The sequence below is a fragment of the Talaromyces proteolyticus genome (assembly GCF_021365285.1).
Source record: "Talaromyces proteolyticus strain PMI_201 chromosome Unknown BGW36scaffold_11, whole genome shotgun sequence".
Classification (NCBI taxonomy): Eukaryota; Fungi; Ascomycota; class Eurotiomycetes; order Eurotiales; family Trichocomaceae; genus Talaromyces; species Talaromyces proteolyticus.
In genome coordinates this window covers 503,024-522,168 of record NW_025764287.1, presented here as the reverse complement: position 1 = coordinate 522,168, position 19,145 = coordinate 503,024, and the positions used below count along the sequence as shown (strand labels likewise).

The 19,145-nt window shown below is 46.3% G+C and overlaps 6 protein-coding genes across 6 annotated transcripts; 2 read left to right on the top strand and 4 right to left on the bottom strand.

The window, feature by feature from the left end:
- The first annotated feature begins 10 nt into the window (after positions 1–10).
- On the top strand, positions 11–1,583 carry BGW36DRAFT_386683 (putative short-chain dehydrogenase). Its single transcript, XM_046217028.1, has one exon. The coding sequence runs from the start codon at positions 453–455 to the stop codon at positions 1,434–1,436; it is 984 nt and encodes a 327-aa protein (XP_046067977.1). The 5' UTR covers positions 11–452; the 3' UTR covers positions 1,437–1,583.
- A 1,432-nt stretch (positions 1,584–3,015) lies between these two features.
- Positions 3,016–4,706, bottom strand: BGW36DRAFT_303194 (putative cytochrome P450 monooxygenase; the record flags this gene model as incomplete). The annotated part of the gene is made up of 2 exons (XM_046211854.1): positions 3,016–3,305; positions 3,365–4,706. The coding sequence occupies 2 exons, from the start codon at positions 4,704–4,706 to the stop codon at positions 3,016–3,018; spliced, it is 1,632 nt and encodes a 543-aa protein (XP_046067976.1).
- Positions 4,707–7,049: 2,343 nt separating this feature from the next.
- BGW36DRAFT_362999 (uncharacterized protein) lies at positions 7,050–7,391 on the top strand (the record flags this gene model as incomplete). The annotated part of the gene is made up of 1 exon (XM_046214431.1): positions 7,050–7,391. One exon carries the CDS (start codon positions 7,050–7,052, stop codon positions 7,389–7,391), a length of 342 nt encoding a protein of 113 aa, XP_046067975.1.
- A 279-nt stretch (positions 7,392–7,670) lies between these two features.
- On the bottom strand, positions 7,671–9,938 carry BGW36DRAFT_284060 (uncharacterized protein; the record flags this gene model as incomplete). The annotated part of the gene is made up of 3 exons (XM_046210228.1): positions 7,671–9,003; positions 9,118–9,511; positions 9,563–9,938. Coding segments are annotated over 3 exons (2,103 nt in total), but the record flags the coding sequence as incomplete, so codon positions are not given.
- A 4,489-nt stretch (positions 9,939–14,427) lies between these two features.
- BGW36DRAFT_410508 (uncharacterized protein) lies at positions 14,428–16,428 on the bottom strand. Its single transcript, XM_046219143.1, has 7 exons — positions 16,358–16,428; positions 16,222–16,292; positions 16,044–16,127; positions 15,827–15,981; positions 15,615–15,753; positions 14,870–15,555; positions 14,428–14,792 (listed from the first exon to the last, which is right to left on the bottom strand). Exons 2-7 carry the CDS (start codon positions 16,274–16,276, stop codon positions 14,454–14,456), a joined length of 1,458 nt encoding a protein of 485 aa, XP_046067973.1. The 5' UTR covers positions 16,277–16,292; positions 16,358–16,428; the 3' UTR covers positions 14,428–14,453.
- Positions 16,429–17,398: 970 nt separating this feature from the next.
- On the bottom strand, positions 17,399–18,913 carry BGW36DRAFT_303701 (putative C6 transcription factor; the record flags this gene model as incomplete). Its single annotated transcript, XM_046211903.1, has 4 exons — positions 17,399–17,467; positions 17,523–18,209; positions 18,289–18,435; positions 18,494–18,913. 4 exons carry the CDS (start codon positions 18,911–18,913, stop codon positions 17,399–17,401), a joined length of 1,323 nt encoding a protein of 440 aa, XP_046067972.1.
- Positions 18,914–19,145: the final 232 nt, after the last annotated feature.

Below are 19,145 nucleotides of genomic sequence, written 5' to 3'. Positions count from 1 at the left end.
TCAAGAAACAGCGTCCCGTGCCTGGCAGTGGCTCGGATCGAGCAGAAGAGCGACACCGCAGGGAAGCTAACCGGAACCGGAGCGTCACTTTCAATAGACCAATTGGGTGCGGTACTGCAGTGGAGCCGGCGGTACGGTTCTGCGCTAACCCGAACAGGAGCGTCGCTTTTACTATAGAATGGAAAAGCTGCGTTTTGTCAACGAATACTTCGAGTCTACTGGCTGAATTCTTCTTCTACCATGTTTCCATGAAGATGAGTCTGATTTCCTATCTCCTAAGTCCGTCCGGCGACCCCCCACCGGGCATTGCGGCTAGAGTATATAAACCTGCCTGCCAGCTGAATTCTAGAGATTGGTGATAATATTAAACTGACATTGTCCTGATACTCGAGAATACGTGCCTCAAGCTTCTGTCTAATCACTCAATTTTGTTGAGTGTCCCAGTCTTCTCAATGTCAAGCAGATTTCAACGCAGTGTCCTCATCACAGGTGGAACTGCCGGCCTGGGCTACCACTGTGCTCTTAATGTTGCTCGCAAACACCCTGAATATCAAATTGTCATTGCCTCACGGTTCGATTCTAATGCCTCAGCTGCCACTGCAAACAAGCTTCTCGGCCACGAAAACGTCAAGTTTCTTCGTCTGGACCTGTCCAGCCTCGGCAATGTTCGCTCGTTTGCACAAGACTGGGAAGAGTCTAAATTCCCACTAATACGCGCACTGGTATTAAATGCAGCATTACAGCTTCCCGGTGATGTCCAGTATACTGAGGATGGCTATGAAAAAACGTTTGCCATCAGCCACCTGGGACATGCATTACTGCTCTGCCTTCTGCAGCCCCATTTGGCGGATACCGCCCGCGTGGTTATTGTCTCAAGTGGAACACACGACCCGGCTCAGAAGTCAGGCATGCCCGATGCCAAATATCATTCCGCCGAAGAGCTAGCTCACCCAACCGCGGATTCGGCCAAGAATGCAGGTCGGCAGCGGTACACTAGCACAAAACTAGCCAACGTACTGTATACATACTCTTTGCACAGGCGATTCGCCTCCATCAACGAGAAGACGACGAAGCATTGGACAGTGAATGCATTCGATCCTGGCCTCATGCCTGGAACAGGACTCGCAAGAGATGCTAATCTTTTTGAGAGATTCCTGTGGCACCGAATTCTGCCTAAAGCACTCCCTCTATTACGCTTGATGTTGTCGCCCAATATCCACTCTCCAGAAGACTCTGGCGAGGCTTTGGCATGGCTAACAATTGGCCCCGAGCTTGAGAGTAAAAGCGGTCTCTATTATGAGGGAAAGGCACAAATAAAGACTAGCAAAGCTAGTTATGATCGTATCAAGCAGGAAGATTTGTGGGAGTGGACGGTCAGTACCTTAGCTAGGAACGAGGAGGAGAGAAAGGCATTTTGTTTCAGCGATGTTCTTTAAAAGGTGCCGCGCTTTGTGACCCAGTGTTGTAACTCATTCTATTTCTTTGTGAAATTTTTCGTCTCTCTCAGCTGCGTTCATTGGTTTATACGTGTGCAATTGATCTCTTAATAAATATACAAGTTCTCTTCTGGTTGTATGTTGAGCGGACTTTCCCGATCGAATTATATGTGGGCTGACCACGATGTTTGCTTTGATAAAACACGTAAAACCTACCAAACGGTGCCATCAAGATATGGCTAGGTATTAACAGAGTCTGTTGGTTGGTTGCAATAGTTTCTACCCTTTGAGCCTAGAGCACCTATACGTCCATGAACTCTCCCTCGCGGTTCAATAATAATTGCCCGAGGTAATCGGTGTTAGCCTCCGTTCCCTGTTCTTATGTAGCAACATACATGGACTCCCAAAGCCTTTTCTTGCGAATCCACTAGCGTAATACTGCAGCTCATCCTCACTGAGAAGTTTCGCATTGGGCAACTTGGGAAACGAGATCGAAATCAATCCCACAAGTGGTCTCCCTAGCCAACTTTCCCCCAGTAGATGTATCATTGTGCATTGCATTCAGAAAACTATGGACTCCTTCGTCTTGAATACGAGACTCGTCTACATGGTCCTCGCTTCCGAACTTTAGTTTGTATGTCACTGTATTGATGGCCTTGGCATGGTCTGCGGTCTCTACCCACATGGGAGATGGGGAGAAATAAGGGACCGTGAACAGCATCAGGTGGGTAAGAGATGTTGGATGGTAGAGCGCACAGCGTGATGCGATTAAGGCACCCCTGGTGCGCCACGATTTGGTTTAGTTTCGATGTGACCAGAATCCCAACCTATCGCTTGGCTCTTCCGTAATGGCCACCGATGACGAGATTCTTGCAACCCAGCTGCTTTGCAGGCAGACAAAGTCGTCCGCATGGGACGAACGCTTATGGAACAACGGACCCAAATCCCTATTATATAAGCCGACTGTCAAGTGAACCTATATGGCGTATTGAACTTACGAACTGTCCATATCCGATACAATATGGACAGACGACCCAGAACCCAAGATTAACTAGGAGTGTAATTTGGTGTCTCCAGCTCACAGAGACATCTGGATCATGAATTTCGATGCCTCAGGTGAAAGCCGGAAAACATACCAAGAATACGGTATGAAAGGCATCCTCAGGTTCACCCAGTAGGTACCCTATTAGGAATATATCAGTCGATTCGAATTTGTGCATTAACTACGTAGAGGAAAACTTAATGATCGGCAATCATGACCAGTAATCATGTAAGTCTGCTTTTGTTACGCATCCGGTCTAAAACTCAATTTGTCATGGACCATAGCGAGTTGTTATAACGGGGATGGAGACAATATCTCGTTGAGATCGTGACACACCAACTCTCTCCCGAGACTAGTTGAAGGAGCTTGATCTACGTGGGGCAGATGTGGGGTTCAAAAGCTACAATCCAATCACACTCTCACCTTCGCTTTTTTTACACTTTACCAGGAATCAGCATTTATGGCACAAGTGCAAAACTAGCGCGGCATCCATGTATGAACATGATATCAATGTAAGATATCAGTCCTAGATAGAGATCACCTCCTCCTAGCAAAACACAAATTCAGCGGCCCAAGGCTAACTGTGAAATGATCTACAGTTTTCGACAGTAGATCTCTCCCATCCTCGCCCGGGGCAAACGATATATCAAACTCCGTAATCAAATACGCAGTTAGCATCCGGATCTCCATATAAGCCAGGGCTTTACCAATGCAGCCATAGGGACCCATCGAAAACGGAGCGAAGGCGTCTTTATGTTTGATCAATTCAGGGCGAGAGGAGAAGCGCTCCGGGATGAATGCGTCTGCTTGGACGAAGTGGGATTCGCCTTTCATTTTATCATTAGTGTTAAGATTTTACTTGCGGGATTGGTTGGTTTGGGCTTACTGTGGCCAATTGAGTAGAGATGCGCTTGTATAACTGTGTTTCCTGGGATGAATTCTTTTCCCACATATACACCCTCTGGGGGAGTCTTGCGGTAGAGTCCACTGGGTACAGGTGGATGCAGACGTAGGGTCTCATTGATGCATCCATTTAGAAGAGTAGAAGCCTGTAGCGCTTTATGTTCAATCGTCCCATCACTACCGATAGCCGGTTCGACTTCCTGCCGCAAACGAGAAAGAAGCCCATTCTCCGCAGCGATATGGTAAAACATGTACGTCAGCGTTGCAGCGGTTGTATCGCTCCCCGCAACAATAATCAACCTGCTATCGAGATGAAGCGAATGCAAGGCCCTCTTCTGTTCTTCCTTACTCTGTGCATTAAAGTCCTCAATCAGATAATGCGTGATATCAGGGTCTAGCTGCTTCCCCTGCACCGCCATCCGTTCCTCGATCCGCTCTGCGCAGAATTTCATAAACCGTCTATAGGATGCCTGTGCCCCGGGAGTATGCCACAACAAGCGAGTGAACCAGGTGGGGAAAGCGAAACCGACCATGTCCTGGCCTTCGTTGAGGAGTTTAATGGCCCAGTGCCCGTCCGCGGAGTTCAGCATGTTGAAGGACCGTCCGAAGGCGAGGTCGCCCATCACGTCGAAACTCCACAAGCTGAACCATTTTGACATGTCAACCGGTTTGCCGGAGAAGGTGGCGAGCTGGTCGATCAGGATTTTGTTATATTTGAGCACTCGCTGTTCGTAGCTGCGGAGGGCTTTGTCGCTGAAGGCGGGGCTCCAGATACGGCGGCGTTTGTTGTGTTGCGTGTGGGAGCGAGTTGTATGCAGGGAGTACGCAGGGAGTTCAATAGAGTACCAGGGGGCTTTTGTGCAGACAGATTGTGGTGCAAATGCAACGCGGACAACGTCGGCATCGGCGACAGAGAGGTCGTTAGGGCCAGTGCGGACGAAATTGCCTAGTCGTTGATGGGAGTCGTACAGTTTTCGGTACATGTCTTTCTTTGGGGCGACTTGGAAGACATGATGGAATGCCGTCAATCTCGCTAAGAAGTGGCCTGGGAATTTGTTCAAGGGGTTGAAGAAAAGTCGGTATATCACCAAGCTTAGGTAGATGCCTGAGAGGTAGATACTCAGCAGCTTGACCGAGAACAGAGCGGCAGCCGTGATTGCTATGCATGGCTCAAGGTACTTGATATATGCAGCGCCTGAGAGGAACAAAAGTAGAACAACTTGAATATATCGTTGAGGATGCAAGTGATGCTCGCCTTCATGAAAGTGGAAGACATGAGTTGCCACGCCCAAAGACGCAGCAACGAGAAAGGCAAATGGGTGCATATTGCTGACCGTTAGTAAATTTGGTGGATTGTGTAGTCCACTTTTCAAGTGCACACTAGCAGAAAGTATTCGACAGGATACAACACTAAAGTACTCCAGATAATTAGATTCCGAGGGACCACCAGCCATGCCTCGGCCGAAACGCCACGCCACCATCCATAGTGCCAGAGGCATATAGGTCAGGATTTCATGGAAATACGGAAGTCAGGATATATCTGGAGGTATGCTCTTAAACACGTAGAAGGTAAGGTAACGTCCCTTCAAATCCTTAAGATTGATACTTGCTATAGCTAGCAATCAGTATTGGCCAAAACGAGTCGCCTTATTGCAATACTTTAATAATTGAGGTACTTTTTCTGTCTCGGAAAATGTCGCCAATGCTCAAAAATTGGGCATAAGAGATCCTTGGAAGGCGTGCATCGGTACAGATATTTTCCGGCTTCCGGTCTGATAGTGATACTGTTTCGGTATGCACGCACGAGTTCCACACCCACGGTATCTTTCGAGGGTATAACCGTACCTAATCTCAGAGCTGCCAAGCTCCGAGCCGCCTAGGGTACTGAGGAGAGCAAGTTCTTCGCCTCAGGAACTCAAGTCTTCACAGTTGCAGAGCTCACTTTCTGCTTTTGCTTTATCCTTATTAGCCAAAAATGGATGAAACAGCAAGTGTTGAGTTTCATGAATATGATAAATTCAATGCAGCTTGATACTAACCCCATACATCATCCAGCAGTTGCGTCTCACAGCTCGGACCTAGCAGTATATCGCACAATCAAGACCCCCCAGGTATTAGGAATGCAGAGAACCTATATCAACCCGTCCTTCCACTGTGTATCATAACATTTGACCATCATATCTTCTGGCTTTCAGTAAGCCAAAACGCGGTTAATAGTCAATTATCATTATTACAGCCTCTCCTCTGTTGACATTCCTGTGTTTCCTCTTTAGCCAGACTCCTTCTTGCCATTCTGCGTAAGGAAAGAGACGGTAGTTGGAAACAAGTGATATTGTTGGGCTCGAAAAGCGATGGATCTTCTAGCAAGCAAGAACATTGAGGGATATTCCAGTATCTTTTTCTGTGTCTTTTAAGGGTGGGAAGAGAAGACAGGACCGGAAATAGAACTTTACCTTAGCCAGATCTCCTTATAATCATATTTCACCTGCCCCTGGGGTCAACAGCCTGCGCTGTCGAGTCGGTTGGTCTCTTAAGTCTTGACACCGTCACCCTCCATTGTATAAAGTTAACAGTTCCTAGGTTCCTGGGGTCGCCAGACAATCTAATAATCCAGAATCACCACGGATAATTATGCTGCGAAATTGGTGATTAGCAGGGCGGGCCCAGGCGGCTTGTGGATGGGGTGGGCGAGGCTAATCCAGAAACTGCCACGCACGATCTCTCTTATCCGACATATGTAACGTTTAGTGCAGTTCTTCCATATTGTCCTCCAGTGCCAGGATAAGACTCATAGTATGATCATGATTATTTATAATCTTATATGTAATTCAGTTTAAAAATCTGCGCCCGAAAAAATTCATGGCGAAGCCCTGGATGATTATACTTCCGGATAAGTTGATTGATGTCATAACACCAGAACATTATAATAAAAACTCTGAACCTTTAATGCGAAGCTTTGGATACGATCGAGTGAACCTGATAGGCGGCATAACATGCAGCGTGTAATATGGGATGACTCAGCACTCCCACTAGGTTATCTTAGTGTTACATTAAGTTAATGCAGGGGAAAGTAAACAACCATTTTCTCCCCAAATTTATCAACTACTTATTCTTCAAAATCCCCAAACCATACCAACATGCCTAAAAACGCTACAAAAAACGATGATAATTATGAAAGCAGGCTTGCTCTTGCTATTGACGCGTTAAAAAACAAAAAAATCCCAAGTCTGCGCCGTGCAGCGCACGTTTTTGATGTCTCAATAACTACGCTTCGAATGCGAATCAAGGGTCGCTCTGAGCGCGCTCGAACGCGCCCAAATTGTTCAATATTGACCGCTCCTGAAGAGATATCGCTTCGTGAATGGATACTCAGTATGGAATCAAGAGGCTGCCCAGTTCGCCCTTCCATGATTCGGACTATGGCCAATCTGTTACTGTCGAAACGCGAAGAGACCCCAACTCCAGTTACCGTGGGTAGGAATTGGGTGTCAAACTACTTGAGGCGCCAAACCGATCTTAACTCCCGATTTCTTCGCAAATATAACTACAAACGCGCTCAATATGAGGATCCGGTATTAATTACCGAATATTTTGACTACCTACATAAAATAGAAGAACTGAATCGGCAGTCAACTACAATAAAGCGCACTCAAAGAGAAGTCTCAAACATGCCTCCTTCGCCGACTAAACACCTTTTCGACTGTCTGATCAAAGGTTACACAACTGCATTACAACTGAACGCTATTTTATTGAAGGAAAGGTACGATCTACGCGTAGCGATTCAGCGTCAAAAGACAAAGCGTACGATAAAGGGTCGGGTTCTCAATATGCCAAGGGCTATGGGCGTTTCTGAGGCCCAAGAAATAACTGCAGCGGCGTTGGCACATCCAGAAGCTTCACAAATTCCGAATCTGGAAGCATTAGAAGGGCGTCGGCGCGCTTTACCTACCTGTTCTAATTGTAAATTAGTAGGGCATATTCGGACGTACTGCCCGACCAGACCTACATAGAAATTTAAGCAATTTATTAGCGTTGGGTGATAAATTTTCACGAAAATCAGTTTAAGAGGTGGAAAAAATGTCTCTCGCTTATAAAATATGTTACAGCTTTAACCAGTCCATAGTATTTCACTACGTACTACTAAAACATCATGAAACAATAGTCATATTAATCGTACCTGAGATAAACTTTCCTTTTCATGACATAGGTGCTGAAACATGGGAGAAATTATCATTAAGGCATAAAAATTATAATCATAGGAAGAAGGCATTATACATCATACCAGCTCCTTACAAGGCGTTCAACAAACTCTGAAGTAGAGGTAAGAATTCACTAACATCAGATATCAGAGTTGTCGTCTCGTTCACGAATTGGTGAGTAAGCAGATCGTTGGCGTTTGTAACAATAGATCCGAGGTCATCGACCGTGGTCTTGGTCAACAGTCCCTTTAATGAAGGCTCAAGAGGAATGATGGTCTTCACAAGATCATCAATCATGCTGAGGAGGGAAGGAGACAACAGGCCATTGACGTCGTTTATAAGGCCAGAGGTCTCGTTGACGAACCGCGGTGTCAATAGCGAGGTGGCGTTAGTAACGAGCCACTGGATTTCTTCAACAGCGTTACCTCCAAGGAGCTCACTGGCTTCAGTGATGAGAGGACCAGCTTGGCTGATAAGGTTTGCTGTCGCCTTGACGAAGGCTGGAGTAAGCAAGTCATTGGCATTGGAGAGCAGACTTTCAATCTCCTTCACATTACCATTGCCAAGCAATTCACTGGCCTCCGAGACCAGAGGGCCGGCTTGGTTGATGAGGCCGCTCGTAGTGTTAATGAAAGAAGGCGTCAACAAGGTGTTCGCATTGCTGATTAAGCTCTCAATCTCCTTAACATTGTTACCTCCAAGAAGCTGGCCAGCTTCCTGGATGATAGGGCCAGCGCTGTTGATAAGGTTGCTAGTCTCCTTGATAAACGATGGCGTCAACAAAGTATTAGCATTGGAGACGAGATTTTCGATCTCCTTGACATTACCACCACCAAGCAATTCACTAGCCTCTGAGACAAGAGGGCCAGCCTGGTTGATAAGACCGCTGGTAGTGTTGACGAAGGCAGGAGTCAACAAGCTGTTGGCATTGGTTAACAAGCTCTCAATTTCCTTGACATTATCACTGGTGAGTAGAGCGCTTGCTTCTGATACAAGAGGACCGGCTTGGTTGATGAGACCACTGGTAGTCTTGACAAACGAGGGCGTCAACAAGCTGTTGGCATTGCTCAACAAGCTCTCAATTTCCTTGACATTATCACTGGTGAGTAGAGCGCTTGCTTCTGATACCAGAGGACCGGCTTGGTTGATAAGACCACTGGTAGTCTTGACAAACGAGGGCGTCAACAAGCTGTTGGCATTGCTCAACAAGCTCTCGATCTCCTTGACATTATCACTGGTGAGTAGAGCGCTTGCTTCTGATACAAGAGGACCGGCTTGGTTGATGAGACCACTGGTGGTCTTGACAAACGAAGGTGTCAATAAGCTGTTAGCATTAGCCAATAAGCTCTCGATCTCCTTGACATTATCACTGGTGAGTAGTCCCTTGGCCTCGGATAGAACTGGGCCGGCGTTGTTAATCAAGCTGGTGGTCTCAGAGATGAAGTCATTTGTGAGTAGCTTGTTGGCACTTCCAAGCAAGTTCTCAATTTCTTTCACGTTATTGGCCGTCAAAAGACCGCTGGCTTGTGTAATCAACGGACTGGCCTCGTCAATCAGATTGCTGGTCTTGTTAACAAAGTCAGAAGTGAGAAGATTATTGGCGTTGCCAATGAGGGTAACAATCTCCTTGGTGTTCTGAGCAGTCAGAAGGTTGTTGGCGTTGTCAATTAGGGACAAGATTGACTTGGTATTCTGTGTCGTAAGGAGATCATTTGCATTATCAATCAGCGTCTCGACCTTGTTGACGAAAGATGTAGACAGCAGTGTATTGGCGTTGCCAACTAGCGTCCTGATATCTGTATCAACTGGAGGAGCGAGGCCAGTGGCAAAGTAATCGAAACTGTTGATAAAATTGGGGAGGAAGTTTTCAAATGAGCTACTCGTCAAGAAGCTGAGCAGTTGTCCCAAAAGATTTGCAATTGACCCAAGATCTCCCAATGGATCCCCGTTGCTGGAGGCACCAGTCGTAAATGTGAAAGGACTTGCCGAGACCGTCGCAGACTGCTTGGCAGATGTTCCACTAGGGCTGTCGGAGACGGAGCTCTGGGGAGCACTAGCCGAGACTGTTGTGCCCGTGCTTCCTCCGGCACTAGATGATGGAACAGAGACAGCAGGGATGGACACCGAAGGGATTGAAATTCCGGGATTCGTGCTAGTAGCTTCGGTGCCGGGAGCAGTGTCTGTGGCCGACAAGGCTGGCGCTGTGTTGGAAAGTGCTACAGATACAGGAGCAGGTTGGCTGGTGGCGGTCTCTGCAGCAACAGTAGCTGTGTCTTCAGGCTGTTTTTGACCGGCCGACGAAGCCGATGTTTCTCCCGGAACGGCGCTGGGACCAGCATTTAGGGGTGCATTGGCTTGACCCTGTACCGCAGTTGAGCTTGAAGCAGAAGCATTCTGGGGCCCGGCAGGCGATCCTGCAACCAAATTCGTCGCAACCACCAGAGTGGTGGTTACAAGGACTGGAAAGCGCATTGTCTTTGCTGGTCAGGTATAAAAGGCGACCTGTTTTTTCGGCTTTCTTGTTAATGTGTCGAGTCGAGGAAAAACAAGTGTCGTTGGAGTAACGGGGATGTTGACCAAGGCGCGTCGTCCGTATAGCTAGAGCCCACCTAGATAAAAGGTTCCCTACTTCGATCTCTTCGACACTCCAGAAAACAGGAACTTCCCCATATATACCTCTAGGTACTCCGTACCCATCAGAGATCGGCGGTGGTCCCTGTTTCTGTCGTCATCTCCACCCAGTTCATACAAGGTCTAGCGCAAATGGACCGAGGCAGGATCCAGACGCCATGTGACTCTGACAATTATAACATGGACGGAGCTTGGTACTAAAAGCTAAGCTAATTAATCTATCAATATCTCGTTTGTGTTCTCTGGAGCGTATTCGGGGGGTGCCATATCACGTCACTTCGCACGGTACATGACGCCGGCTACCACCAATTCCTTTTACAAGAACTAATCCATGATAAAAGATTACACACATACAATCGGGGAAATTTCAAGGGCAATATCAACCTCGCCGAAGCAGACTCTCAGGGCGTTGCAGGAATTGGGCTGAGGCCCCTTTCGCTTCTGATCGCGTAGTGGAGCTTCCAGCTTACTAGCGGCATGGGACGTGCGGAGTAAACAAGATTGAGCAACACGGATTTTTTCCCCTCTCCACAGCGGCCCAGACTGATGTCTTTTCTTTACTTATGTGCACCCTCCTGTTGGCTTTGGCAGCACTAATTACGTCGTATAGTGCAGGTCTGTTGCCCAATTGTGTTCTATGTGCTAACTATACACGATGCTGGAAGTGCTACTTCTTTTTTTACACGGACAGGGAACCAAAGGATGTGTCGGACACTGCCGTGCGAATTTTTTCGTAGACCCCACAAGACGAAATAAAATCATTCACTGACCCCGCAAAACATTTGGAAGGTTGGGGAGGCAATAATGATCCTGTGCTGCGAGCCTGATGCTACCTGAACGCGGTGAATTGTGGAGTAGGAAGGACGATCTCCCCTCCTCGCGATAAATGAGCCTCGGGATGCGGATTGCCGTTCTGTTGAATCTTTTCCCCGCGGGATGGCGACCAACAGGCCCGAAACTTTGCACTAGGACACTAGCGAACGATAGCTTTTCAACTATCGCCAACCCCGGAATAGTCGGGCTATACTAAGAGACGCCGTCTGTGAGCGTGCCAATGGTATCGAGGCTACTTCTATGAAGTGCCATAAAGTAGACTCTAGATATGTTGGAATTGCCTTTCCAGGCTCTAGGGCTCTGCGCCTCGACAGGGGGCGCACAGGCGCTCGTGGGGAACCAAGCCGACACGATGCAGAGTGTTCCCAGGAAACCAAAACAGAAAACGCCTCAACCGGGAAGAGCGAACTACCGTATTATTATTGTTTTTATGATAATTCAACAACCCCATGTCTCTACCAAACTCAATATTCAGTAGCGCAAGCTCCCTTCCCACCCCCCGGCCAAATTACGAGCTCAACTTTCGCACCGAGATGCCGACGAGTTCACCGGTGCCAGCCAGCTTGCCCGTGCCATGCGCTAAAATTAAAACCGTCAATTTTGCTATGGCATCCTTGGAGTTTACCCAATCAGCGCCAGTTCGTAGGACTGTACGTAGAGGGAAAACTAGGCACGCTAATCCGCTCCAGGTAGAGTACGCCGTACGCCTGTAGGTCGAAGCCACGGAGAATAGCATGGATACAGTCAAAGATCGACGTTGTCTCCCCCTTAGTGCCAATTTGTCTTGGCGTTGTTGGTTGGCCTCGGACGTATATGGCGTTTGTTAATCCGTATTTAGTATTCAGTATTTACAATAGCACTACCATCGCGCTATTTGTTCCCGTCACCCCATAGGCGTTGAAGCCTTTCCTGGAATCGCTCGACATGTCCGATCAGCTTTATATCATTATGGATATTATTGGCCACTGCCTTGGTTCTGCGCGAAAGCTGGTTGCTACATCAATAATTGTACATATGTGTGTACAATTTGCCCTCTACGTCATGGCGCTGTAGCTTTGCATATTCCATATCTGTATGATAGTCAGATAGTTGACATGTAATGACAGTGCGACCAATAATAATAATGTGCACAGCGTTGTCTTTATTGTTCGCGTGTCCAGCCCCATAAAAATCAAAGCCAGGATCTTGCATTTGGAGAGGATGGATCATGCAGAAGCTATACAGCTGATCAGTCGGAGGAAAAGTAAATACTGTACTTTATTTATGCAATGGGCCGAGGCTCTGGCACTGCAAGCTGCAGACCATTCTCTTCTCAAGCTGGTCTAGTCTTTACGTGCATCGAGTGCACAGAGTGGTCATACTGTGCATAGTTTTCCTGAGCACGGAGCAAATCATATCTGGAAAGAACCAAATAATCACCACGTGCTATGGTCGCTCTTCATGTGCTGACTCAACCTCCAATGTCCGTTTCCTCGTAGCATTGACCATGTACTGATCAATATCAGATGGACAGTACGAACTACTGAGTAATGAATGCTATTCCTAGTATCCTACTTCTCGCATCTGCTATTAAGATGTACTATATACTCCGCAGCCTCTTTATCAGAGTACTACTTCTATACTAATTACATAACTGGCCAATGGCAAAGCTTGAGGTTCGCTGGTGGAGCCCACATGTGACCTGTCTGTGCACTATCCCCGATTGGGCAAATCCGGTCCTCTGGGACGAGATGAGTGCCATTTGCCTGCTGGACAAATAGCAGCATTCGTCTTATTAATGAATTATATTAGGATCAGTATGTGTTCATGAGGGTAATATCATTTGGGTGTATTATATTGGGCTCTAAATCTAATGGCTGCGAGACAGTAATCATTTTATTAGCGGAGATGATCGTCGATTACTGATTATTATGCGGCTTTTTTCATGGCGGCAGGGAAATGCAAAGCTTTCAGGGCAGTGCGACTCTGTTGACGAGATGAAATTGCTGGCCATTGATGACCTGGGGTCCCCGCAGCCAGCTTTGAGGCAAAGTATGGAGTGATGAGCATATTAGGATACGGATGAAAGTTTGCACTCCTTTCATCGACCAATAAAGGCACGACCATGACGAATATCTTAATTTAAAATACGGAAACACAACCTGGAGGACGGCAAAGGCCAGCCCGGGACTCCACTTTCGGGTTAACCGGTCGGTCAGGAACGGAGAGGCACAAGCAGCAGACTCCAGTGGGAAATGGTCGGGGATGAAGCAATGGGGCACGGGAACGGGGAACCCATACCACTTAAAATTCCGAATGTCCTTCTCATTTAGCCCCGGATCCGAGCGATGATAATAAGCGAAATGACGTTGCTAGGTCCAAGTCGCCGACTTTCGTTGCTATGTAACATTATTTTCGAGAAAAAGTGTCTCGCTTTCATAAGCAAATCTTACCGAATGGTCACGGGATAGTGCCAAGGGTAGATTATGCCGCAAACCAATGCGCCATGATCTTTTGGGCGGCTTGGTGGCTGTACTGGGATCGGAATGCCGAATATTGTTTTGTACGGAGTCGCTAAACACCGGACAAAGGAGTGATATCTTAGTTGTGGCTAGATCTATCGTCGAACTACTTGACTCATTCCTCGTCCGAAGTGAATCCTATAGGCCTTGTAAAAAAGATAGCTTGTAATTGTAAGTACCTTGGTCCGCGATAGGCTCAATCTTGAGGCAAAGTCCATGCAAGAATTAGTAAATATGCACCGTCGATCATAAATTGACAGATTTCAACATTTTCTCGAATAAGTAATTATTTCAGGAAACGGAGGGCAACCTGTTAGATTGTAACTGGGACGAGGATTTTTCTCAATATTAGGCTAGAAAAATTGCTGGTCGCTTTTTATTCTAGGGGTCAATTCGAACACAATCCACATTTTTGACACTTTACCCTTCACATACATATGCACACTGAAATCCCGCAAGACGCGCCTACGTACCATGTCACCAACTGCAATGTCTGTGTACATACAAATTGTAACAGTCTAAATTCTTTTAAGCGTTCCGATGTTAATTGTTGCCGAGTATTCAACCCATTACTGCTGTGTTCTATCTACGGTCAAAAGGCACTCATGTTCTGCAAAGGCTTGGTTAATGCGACTGGCGATTCTGGTAACTGATCTTGACTTTTGCATATATGTATGTAATTTCCCTAAATCAAGACATTTCACATTTTTGTGTCGTATTCATATACCTGCTAGTCCCAGGAGAAGGTGTAACCTTTGGATTCTGTGCTACAGAGCATTACATATATAGAGAAATGATGTCTTCAAAGACGGAACTACGAAGCCTAATTAGGCCTTCAGCAGAGCCGCAAAGAATGGCTTTTTATATGGAAAATATATGTCCAAAAATAACTTTTTGCTGAGAACCTTTATATGCTAATGGTACTAATTGGGCTTGTAGGGGCTGAAAAGCTCTGCTTGGGGATTTTATAGTTCCTAGATATACTATTTTCCTCGTGTGTAACCTGTGGGTATTTCTCACGATCTTCAAACCATTTGTCTTGTCGGGAGTCGGAATCGGGGCTTAGTGGGTCCTTTGTATCTGTGCAGTAGCTCATACTACTTTCCGCTCGTTCAGGGTCATTATTTTGGGGCCCAGAGTTCTTGACAGAGTTAATAATGGCGGCTTTCCTCGCTTTCATCCAGTCCAACCATCCAGTTACGATGGATATACGCATGACACAGATGAAACCCCAGAAGCCGCTTCCCTTTTAGCAAGAGACAGGTCAGCTCTCCGCTTACTGGTAAGGGACAAGGCAGACAAAATAAAAGACATGATACTCACAATGAGGAGGCACATGGAAGCCACAACATTCGTCTCACTTGGTCCGAATTCAGAGCTATACGATGAACACTTGGTTCTGTTCGCTGCCCCGGCACTAATTAGGCACTGGATCCATGGCATAGACTTGTCGAGCGAATAATAAGCTGACAGATGAATTTGGAAAAACATTTGAGTCAGTAAAGCAACGTGTATTAAAATCAGAAGCACGCTCAAAACAGCTCTCCACTGTAGCTGTAGTATTCTCCAAACTCGTGCAGAGGCTTGTCGCGCTGTCGCACTATTTGACGTCTGATTTGTATAATTGGTAATGTGAGTGGTATATGTCATCACGGTCTCTTGAGAGACGACAGAGGCTCGTTTGTTTCGAGCTGAAAGAAACGGCAGCATTGACAAGATATCCAGCGGTTTCAACACGACCCGAAAGCAGTAAAACATCAGTAGGACCTGTAGCAATATGGTGGTAGCGCCAATAGCGAGTAAGGGTCCCCAAAAAGTCCCTTTTCCTCTTTGGATATCGATGACGCAAATCGAGCCAATCTGATATGAAGCTCCAGTCAATGTCATCGCAAGCACGAGCAACCCTGCCGCACCAACAAAGATGACGACCAACGAAAATACCATGAACATCTTCCCAAGCTCTTTCTCCCATCGAAGATGGAGATATAATGACAAGGCGCGGAAGAAACCTGTCAATGGTTATGTAAGTCGAGGGTTGATATAGTGTTCAACTATAATGTGGCCTCACAACTAATCACAAGAACCCAGACCCCAAATAGTAGGAATGTGCTAGTGAAGGCACATGAAACGTCTGATTTCCAGTCGTGCGGGGTTATTGAATCGTAGCATTGCTGAGGTTTAGTTGCGAGAGGTAACCAATAGGCCACCTGTTGCGTCCCACAAGGAATTAGAAAGATTATATTGCTTATAAAAATGTCACGCACAATCTGCTATACTCACCGACATGAAGATAAATCCTATTAATGGGGCAGTATTCAGATAGTGATGCCCTGTAACCTGTTTTGGGAGAACCAAACAAGATATAGAGTATGCGATTGCTAGGACAAAAACAGAGAGTCCTAGCCAAGAGGAAATTTGGATGTCGCTAGAAAAGTCTGCATGATTTTAAGCACCAAAAATTAACTAACCGAAAAAGAGATATAAGCATATAACCTACTTTCCGAATATGTCCAGTCAGTAATGGGACAGGGAAAACAACAGGACGTGTTTCCAATAAGCTTGCACCAGCGGCCATCGATATCTGAGAAGGTAAAGAGCGTCAGCAAGTGTTGTGCAATGAGATAGACTTTGATTGTTGAAACACTGGACCAATGAAAATTGATAGGTATTCTTACAGCCACCGGGGGTAGTAATGGAGAGTTCACTAATAAAGGGTTCTGGACAAGACATCTTCCAGCATGGATGCCTGTGGAATTATGTGTCAATACATAACGCGGTGCCTATGTTAACATGATATTTGAGGATTCATACAGCAGTATAAATTAATCTCCAAGGAATCAAACTTTAAAATGCAGGGTTCGGTTGAGTGCACTGACATTTGCATTTATAAAATCTATGGGATGTATGGAACGGCAGTCATTTCCCCGCATTTTTCTTGGTCCTGCGTGTCAACGAACCATCAGGTCTGCTGAGCAATATAAAACTCAGTTATGTTTTCGATGTCGAATAGAAAGAGGGCTAGATCGTTAAACGACTAAAGTTATGCAGGAGCTACCGAACATCATGTGCATAGCCGACCTTCACATGCGCTAAACGCGGCCAACAGGAAGATTCGGTGAAGCAGTCGGGCAGTGAGACAACATTGAATGTTTCTGGGAGAAGATATTGTATGATATACGATTTATTCTACGGAACACCCGTACAGAGCCGAGGAGATCTGGAGAGACCCAAACTTGTCAGGGTACGTTGATTCCATTTTAGACTCGGGAATAACACCCTTGGACTCTCAACTGTAAACTGAAATACGTTGCCCCGGTCGCATAGTATCACGGCCAGCGAGTTACGAATATTAAGGCGATCGAACGTCGTTCGTTTCAACCAAAAACTCGAATTCAAAAGAAAGGTTCTCACTCATTGGCTTTTCCAGAAGCTGACAAGGCATGTGCATCTCATTTCTGTGGGGAAACCCTCCAACTAGCCTCGGCTGGGGCACCCTCAAGTTTCCCGCAGCTGCGCAGCCGTACTGATGTTAGGATTCATCCTGTGGAATCGGTCGATCAAGAAAAGAATATAAAAAAACGGCTGTGGACTCATAGGGCACAACTTATTAGTAGAATATTAATAGCCCAAGTCGGTAACTGCACTTCATCTGTAGAGTGCATCTTTTCGTCGCCCAAAATATCTTTTTCGAAAAGTGATGACTCATATTTTTTTCAAATCTCTGGAACTAGGGGTAAACCGATATTAACCAAGATAGCGACAGGAAGAATACTTTTGAAGCGTTCGAGATGTAATTGCGACCAAATAAAATGAAAGGCCCTTATAGTTTTATAACGTACCTAATGTGTATAGTCAAACAAGTAGTCCAAATAAAACAATCATACAGCTTCCCGCGAAGTATTCCGGGTCTACCTCGGCATTCTGTGATGAAGTTCAATATATATGTGAGTTGACAGGGGAACATGAACACGCTCACCGTAGCTAGATAAGCCGCCTGCCCTATGCCCATATGTTTCCCTATCCAGATCAGGCATTCATTCAAGTAAGTTCTGACGGCAGGGTCGACAATGGAAAGATTTGCGGTGACATGGATTGTATGCATGAGTAGTAAGCCGCAAGCTGCTCTCCCTGGATTGGCAATCGACTGATTTATTTCTATATCACGGAGAAAGATGTGCAGATCCTCTGTTAAGCTATACGGAATAGACGCTAGGATGCTCTTCACTAGTTGCTGAGCAGACTTATGCTCTGCATCGTGGGACGTTCCACATTTTAGTGCATGCGATAGCTTGAGAATAATGTCCAGCAAGACCAATCTCGCTGCACGGTAAGTATTCCACACGCCGGCAATGTAATGGTCCACATATGTATCGATGTTACCTGGCCAGTACCCCACGTCGATCGAAGTATAATCAGACTTTTCGTTGCTAGACATGCAATAAATGGTACTGGGTCGAAAGTATTTATTTTGTGTGTTTTCCCACAGAGAAAAGCTCTCATCAAGGTATAATGCTTCGCTCCTCAGGGTTGAGAGAACATTATGTGGTAAAATATCCAATTGGGTTGTGCGTTTCCATAGAGTTCCAAGTTGGAAAAGTAGATTATCTAAGGGTGTCTCATCACCATTCGCCTGTGGAATTGCAAATAAGCCGCGGGTATTAGTCTTAATCAAATCATGGTTAGTAACAGATGATTCAAGCCATAACATTCCGAATCATTTTGATAGGCGAGACAAGACACACCTGTAATAACCGCTTGGAGACGAATGACTGGTCATTTCGAAGAGCTTGCAGGAGGTCTAGCGGGGTATTCTTAACCCTTAGCATTGCGGCTACGCCGGCTGCATGTGCATTGTGATAACCCGGACAAGACTCGTCTGTAATTATGATCTGAAAGTGTCAGATCAGAATGGCCGAAGAAAAGAAAGCGGGACACAGGAGAAGCAACCTCATAGAGACCTAGAAGTATGGCCACCAATATCGACTCATCCCTCATTGATACCGAGGTTAAGTCATCGATAGAAATTGCAAGTGATGACAGCAGATCGTGATACATTTGATCCGCTTGACGAAGAAAAAATGGACGACAAAGTTTGATACCATAAGTGGCCGACGCGACCAACCTACATGCCCGCGCCAGATTGGAGTGAGGCCCATGTCGATAGAAAGCCCGCTCAAGACCACGAAGGAAACCCCGAGAAGTAGCCTGATGGGATGAGACAAGATTGTATTCGTAGAAAAAAGCACGAAGCGCGTACTCGTCCGACTTCTCTTCGGAGACTTCAATCGGTCTGCCGTCTGCAGGTAAAATATTGGAGCCGGTGACGGGTTGCCGGACGGGAAGACTACACTTTCGAGCAATAGACATAGATGGCCTGAAAATGGAGTACTTTGGTGGCTGTTTCTCTTGGCCGTATTGCTGTATACGAAGTTTTGCGTTTGCATCGTAGCCACCGCACGTGCGCCTAGCTTCAACGCATCGCATACATGACTACAATCTAGGGGTTAGTCGCTTGGGCGGTCATGTGTATGCAAGGCGGACGTCAGATATGACTGGACTACAAAGATTCAACTCTGGAGCCCGACAGGCGTTCACTTAC

Excerpts from the sequence above, each read along its gene's own strand:
- BGW36DRAFT_386683 (XM_046217028.1), top strand. The coding sequence starts at position 453 with ATGTCAAGCAGATTTCAACGCAGTGTCCTCATCACAGGTGGAACTGCC.
- BGW36DRAFT_410508 (XM_046219143.1), bottom strand. The coding sequence starts at position 16,276 with ATGTCTTGTCCAGAACCCTTTATTAGTGAACTCTCCATTACTACCCCC. Across the intron at positions 16,128-16,221 it reads CATTACTACCCCCGGTGGCT|ATATCGATGGCCGCTGGTGC; the intron begins GTAAGAATACCT and ends TTACCTTCTCAG. Across the intron at positions 14,793-14,869 it reads CTTCCATGTGCCTCCTCATT|GGAAGCGGCTTCTGGGGTTT; the intron begins GTGAGTATCATG and ends TCTTGCTAAAAG.